Source organism: Zea mays, chromosome 1, assembly GCF_902167145.1.
Source record: "Zea mays cultivar B73 chromosome 1, Zm-B73-REFERENCE-NAM-5.0, whole genome shotgun sequence".
Lineage (NCBI taxonomy): Eukaryota > Viridiplantae > Streptophyta > Magnoliopsida > Poales > Poaceae > Zea > Zea mays.
The window spans coordinates 201,943,069-201,949,085 of record NC_050096.1 but is presented as its reverse complement, the minus strand read 5'-3'; the positions used below and the strand labels follow the sequence as shown (position 1 = coordinate 201,949,085).

Genomic DNA, 6,017 nt, shown 5'->3' with positions numbered 1-6,017 from the left:
AGCCGCCTCACCCGCACCGCAACTACTGGTAGGTGGCTAGGTAGCCTAGGCATGCAGTGCAGGACGACCCAACGGGGAGGGAAAGAGTAGAGTAGAGCACGCACGCACACGCACAGTGTGCACGCGAACGAAGCAAGCAGAAGCAGCGCAAAAAGGAGAAGAAGAAAAAAAAACAAAAGCCTGACGCGAGGCGAGACAAGGACAGATCGGAAGGGCACGAGAACACGGTGAGCTGCAGCACACAGCACGCAGTAGGTGGAGTGGCGACCTCGATCGGTTTCAGGGATCCATCGCCCGGGAAGGGGACGGACAGACGGACGGCTCCGAGCTTGCTTGGAGGCGAAGGCCGGCAACGAACGGGCCGAGACCGACAGCGGCGTCCCGAGCAAGGCTTGCAGGTCGCGGTCACCAACCCCGGCCGGGCCTGCCCTGGCACCACCGGACCGGCCACGCGCGCACCTGTCGCAACAACCCCACCCAACGCGCGCGTCGATCGACTGGGGACAGAGGACGCCGGACGCCGCTCTGGCACGGCGCGTCTGCTCTGCTCGCCCTCACGGCGCCAGCGCCACCGGATCCGGTTGGCACGTCCGTCCATCCATCCGATCGGTCCAGTTAAAGCTTTCCTGCTGGCTCTGAACGGTGAGACGGCATACATACAACTCCATCCATCAGGCTTAGGCCATCCGAGTTCTTTTCAGCGTCCAGTTGTGCAGGGCGGTCGCACACACACCACACACGCGCCCCGTCCATTCCATTCTCATCGCGATCGAGGTGGCCTGGCACTGGTACTGGCACTGCCCTCGCTGGCCCCAGGCCATGGCCTGTCTTCGCTAGCTTCCTTCCTTACAGTATAAATATTTTGGTGCGCCACTGCGCCAGCTCCGGCCTGTCCCTTAGTTGTACCATCGTGTCCTTTTCCTCCTACCTCCTCCTTGGCTGGCCCTCTTCCCCGTCTTCCTCCCTCTTCCTTCGTCTCTCCGTTTCAAGCCCTACCGACAGGCATTTGCTTCTGCTCCAGTGATCAGCCCCCTCCCCTCCTGGCCTCCTCTCCACCCGGCCAAAAACTGATCTTTTTTTTTCGGTTCTGGTACCATAGCTATTAGTAGTCGTAGCGGCTAACTTGCAAGCCGATTGTCTCTAGCACGCAAGTGTTTTTCCCTCCCCTGAGATTGGTGGGTGATCGAGAGTTCGAGACAGTGTACACATACATACTCTGCTCGTCTGCTGAGGATCGATCGCTTGGTCTCGTTGTTGCGTAGATAGGTACTAGAGGACTATAGCTACTAGTAGGACTAGGAGAGGATCCGAGGGAGAGAGAGTAAGGCCAAGATGATGCGCGCGAACCGGGAGCAGAGAGTGGCCTTCTCGTCGACGAAGGAGGCCGCCGCGGTGCCCAAGGAGGAGGTGTGGGAGGTCCGGCCCGGCGGGATGCTGGTGCAGAAGCGGAGCCCCGACGCGGACCCGCCCCCCGGCGGCGCGCCCGTGCCCACCATCCGCGTCAAGGTCAAGTTCAACGGCGTCTACCACGAGATCTACATCAACTCCCAGGCATCCTTCGGTAATAATGCCTCCTCATCCGTCCTCCGACTGTGCATGTGTTGTAGCTGTTTCTTTCTACTGAGTGAATTCGAGCCGGTGAATGCGTGTTCCTGCAGGCGAGCTCAAGAAGCTGCTGTCGGAGAAGACGGGCCTGCACCCGGACGACCAGAAGGTGGTGTACAAGGACAAGGAGAGGGACTCCAAGGCGTTCCTGGACATGGCCGGCGTCAAGGACCGCTCCAAGATGGTCATGCTCGAGGACCCCGCCGCCAAGGCCAAGCGCCTCCTCGAGGAGCGCCGGACCGGCAAGGCCGAGCGCGCCGCCAAGGCCATCGCCCGCGCCGCCCTCGACGTCGACAAGCTCGCAACCAAGGTGCGTACAGCAGACAGCAGTCAAGGTTCCTGTCCCACGTACGTTCTGTCTCTGTGACTCTCACGCCGTATTTGATTGGTCAGGTGTCGGCGCTGGAGACGATCGTGAGCAAGGGCGGCAAGGTCGTGGACGCGGACGTGGTGACGCTGACCGAGGCGCTGATGAACGAGCTGGTGAAGCTGGACTCCGTCGCCGCCGAAGGGGAGGTGAAGGCGGCGCGGCGGGCGCAGGAGAAGCGGGTGCAGAAGTACGTGGAGACGCTGGACGCCATCCGCGCCAAGAACAAGGCGGCGGCGGCGGCGGCGCCGGCCAAGGCCCGCAGCGGCAGCAACAAGGCGCGGCCGCCGCGCCCGCCCCCGGCTTCGGCGCACGCGCATCAGAGCCAGCAGCAGCGCCGGCAGTTCCAGCCGCCGGCGCCGGTGTCGCAGACCCAGACGGCGAGCTGGGAGACGTTCGACCTCCTGTCGTCAGTGCCGTCGACGTCGGCGGCCCCCGTGACGACCATGGCCCCCGCGACCAGCACCACGCCGTCCCCGCGCTTCGACTGGGAGCTCTTCTAGATGGCTCCTCAAGGCGCCAGCCTGCCACACCCCCCTGGCCTGGCCCCCATCTCTCGCCACTTGTGTGCCTGTCCATTGGCTCGGCCAGTACCTTCTCCTGTTCGCCTTGGCCATGGTGCATGTCAATCGCCATTGTTTCTTTCTTTCTTTCCTTCCCGCTCTCTTTATTCTGTCATTCTTGCTGTCCTTTGAGCGATTGAAAGTCTGTGTATATTGCATTTGCATGATCTCTCCACACCCCCCCCCCCCCACCCCACCCACCCCAGAAAAAAAGGAAACAACTGCAGTGAGAGTGAGCTACTAGTGAACAGAACAGAACAGAAGCGCATGCGTCCATGGTGTGTCTGTGTGCAAAATAAGTGGTGGCCTCGTAACCGAACCGACGAAGGATTTTTTTGCCATGACCATATATGATATGTTGTTGTATGTATAGTAGTGCAGCAGTGTACATGAATCAGACAATGTTCTCAACGTACGTGTTTCCTTGTGCTAGCTCCCGGATGTAATGTAAATGAATGGTATACTATATGAATCTATGATGGATGGCCCACCCATTCCACATTGTGCATGCAATGGAAACGAACAATGGCCGCTCGCTGGCTTTGATCTGCTGTCATTGTGTTGAAAGTTGGAAGAGGGTGAGTAATGAGTGTTGCGCAGCTGCAGCTGCAGCTGATGGACCGTACCCGGGCTGATTATTGGGGGGGTTTGGCGCTTGCAGCTGTACTGGGCAATTATTATTGGGCATCTCACACATCTGCCAGATCAGGGGGTCGTTAGCGTTTTGGCTGAACTCGCCGGCATGCATGATGATGCATTGATGCATCGCATAAAATAAAACTACGCGCTCGGTCAGCCCACGTACTACTACTAGGGTGATTTCCAATCGTACATGCATGCATGCATGCCCCGCTCTTAAAACCATAATGAATTTTGTTGTATTGTAGCATGATTGTATCAGAACACTCCATTGCACTCTAAAGCGAGAATTATGTTACCAAACTATATAATAGTATTTTCTAAAGAAACTATAAAACACTTTGCATCTTGTTGCCGCCTTTTTGGAGCGCCAAACACTCAACAACAACCGTGGCGGTGCCCTCTGGTCAGGCGCGGACGGTCGCGGCCTTGGGCCGGACGGTCGCGGCCTTGGGCCGGACGGTCCGCGACCTGGGCGCAGGAGCTGTGTCTTCCCTGCGTCACACCGGACGGTCCGCAGCTCTGGGTCGGACGGTCCGCGACCTGGCGACAGGGTCGTCTTCCTCCTCCTTGCTGGAATCTAGATCTCGTCCCCTGGGGGAAAAGATCTTAAGGTGCTCCGGGTCGACAGGTCACTCGGGGCGTCCCCAGACAACGTGGAGTCGCTTAGGAATTAAGAGATCAAATCGAGGAAGAGGTCTTGGATGGACAACTAGATCTTGCCCCCGGGAGGGGTGAGATCCTAGGGTCGTCTTGGGATCGGCAGGCCACCCAAGACGGATCTAGACGACGTAGAGTCGACTAGGGGTGGAGGTGGATATACGGAAGGCTACAACTAGAACTATGCTACATCTACTCCTAGGGCAGGAAAAGTAAGTAAGGTAATTGGTTCGATTGGAATGTGTTCGGGGGTTCTGAAAGGGAAATGTGCCTTTGGGCCATTTCTAAGTATTTTGGTGATTGGATGCCAACACAAGTGTTTAAATGTGAATCTATGCCCATGGGTGAACAAAGTGCAAATCAAGAGCAAAGGTATGTTTCTAAGTCTTAGTACATTGGTTTTGTGTACTAATATATTTGTCTAAGTGTTAGAAACAGGAAGAAGAAGAAAAGAAGAGAGTTGGCTGTGTACAACCAAGAGGCTGTGTCGGTCTGGGGCACCGGACTGTCCGGTGGTGCACCGGACAGTGTCCGGTGCGCCAGGCTGCCTCGGCCGAAGAGGCCGCTCTCGGGAATTTGCTGACGGCGTACGGCTAAAATTCACCGGACTGTCCGGTGTGCACCGGACTGTCCGGTGAGCCAACGGTCGGCCGGGCCAACGGTCGGCCGCGCGATCTGCGCGGGACACGTGGCCGAGCCAACGGTCGGAAGGGGGCACCGGACTGTCCGGTGTGCACCGGACATGTCCGGTGCGCCAACGGCTCCCAGATCTGCAACGGTCGGTTTCGCCAATTAAGGAATGGAATCGGGCACCGGACACTGTCCGGTGCGCCCGACGACAGAAGGCAAAGATGGCCTTCCAGATTTGTTCTCAACGGCTCCTAGCTGCCTTGGGGCTATAAAAGGGACCCCTAGGGGCATGGAGGAGTAAACCAAGCAACCTTAGAGCATTCTTGATCATCCACACTCAGTCTTTGCGCATCCGATTGTCATTCTAAGTGATTCGAGCTCCGTTCTTGTGAGAACTTTGAGATAGTCTTTGAGCTCGATTCTTGGCCGTGTGTGTGCGCACTTCGCTGTGGATTTGTGTGTGTTGCTTCCCTCCCTTACTCCGTGCTTCTTTGTGAATCTTAAGTGTAAGGGCGAGAGACTCCAATTTGTGGAGATTCCTCGCGAGTGGGATAAAGATAAGCAAGGCAAAACACAGTGGTATTCAAGTGGGTCTTTGGACCGCTTGAGAGGGGTTGATTGCAACCCTCGTCCGTTGGGACGCCACAACGTGGAGTAGGCAAGTTTTGTACTTGGCCGAACCACGGGATAAATCACCGTGTCTTCTCTGTGTTGAATTCTTTGTGATTGTCGTATTGTGCAAGATCTCCTCTTTAGCCACTTGGCAATTATTGTGCTAACCCTTAACAAGTTTTTGTGGCTATAAGCTTAAGTTTTTACAGGATCACCTATTCACCCCCCCCTCTAGGTGCTCTCAATTGGTATCAGAGTCGTTCTCTTCAAGAAAGGGACTAACCGCCCGAAGAGATGGATCCTAAGGGGAAGGGAATCGTGATCAACGACAAGGAAAAGGAGTCCTTCGTCAACGAGCCAAAAGATGACAAATCCAACGACTCTGGCTCGGGCCACAGACGTAAAGATGGGAAGAAGAAAAAGACAAGACGTATCAAGGAGATCGTCTACTACGACAGCGACGAGTCTACTTCTTCCCACAAGGACGACGACTACGACAAACAAAAGACGGTTAACTCAAACTTCTTTTTTGATTATTCGCGCATTCCGCACAGCTCAAATGCTCATTTGCTCCCCATTCCACTTGGCAAGCCTCCTCACTTTGATGGAGAGGACTACGGATTTTGGAGTCACAAAATGCGTACACACCTATTTTCTCTCCATCCAAGCATTTGGGAGATTGTGGAAAGTGGAATGAAATTTGATAGCTCGGATAGTCCTTCATTTATTAATGAACAGATCCATAAAAATGCACAAGCTACTACTGTGTTGCTAGCCTCTTTGTGCAGGGACGAGTATCACAAGGTGAGCGGCTTGGACAATGCCAAGCAGATTTGGGACACCCTCAAGATCTCTCATGAGGGGAATGATGTCACCTTACTCACCAAGATGGAGTTGGTGGAGGGCGAGCTCGGACGATTCGCGATGATAAGGGGCGAGGA

General features: G+C 55.8%; 1 protein-coding gene across 1 annotated transcript; it reads left to right on the top strand.

The window, feature by feature from the left end:
• The first annotated feature begins 899 nt into the window (after positions 1–899).
• Positions 900–2,720, top strand: LOC100384516 (uncharacterized). The gene is made up of 3 exons (NM_001357537.1): positions 900–1,561; positions 1,659–1,915; positions 1,999–2,720. The coding sequence occupies exons 1-3, from the start codon at positions 1,333–1,335 to the stop codon at positions 2,473–2,475; spliced, it is 963 nt and encodes a 320-aa protein (NP_001344466.1). The 5' UTR covers positions 900–1,332; the 3' UTR covers positions 2,476–2,720.
• The last annotated feature ends 3,297 nt before the right edge of the window (positions 2,721–6,017 follow it).

Excerpts from the sequence above, each read along its gene's own strand:
- LOC100384516 (NM_001357537.1), top strand. The coding sequence starts at position 1,333 with ATGATGCGCGCGAACCGGGAGCAGAGAGTGGCCTTCTCGTCGACGAAG. Across the intron at positions 1,562-1,658 it reads CAACTCCCAGGCATCCTTCG|GCGAGCTCAAGAAGCTGCTG; the intron begins GTAATAATGCCT and ends GTGTTCCTGCAG. Across the intron at positions 1,916-1,998 it reads TCGACAAGCTCGCAACCAAG|GTGTCGGCGCTGGAGACGAT; the intron begins GTGCGTACAGCA and ends TTGATTGGTCAG.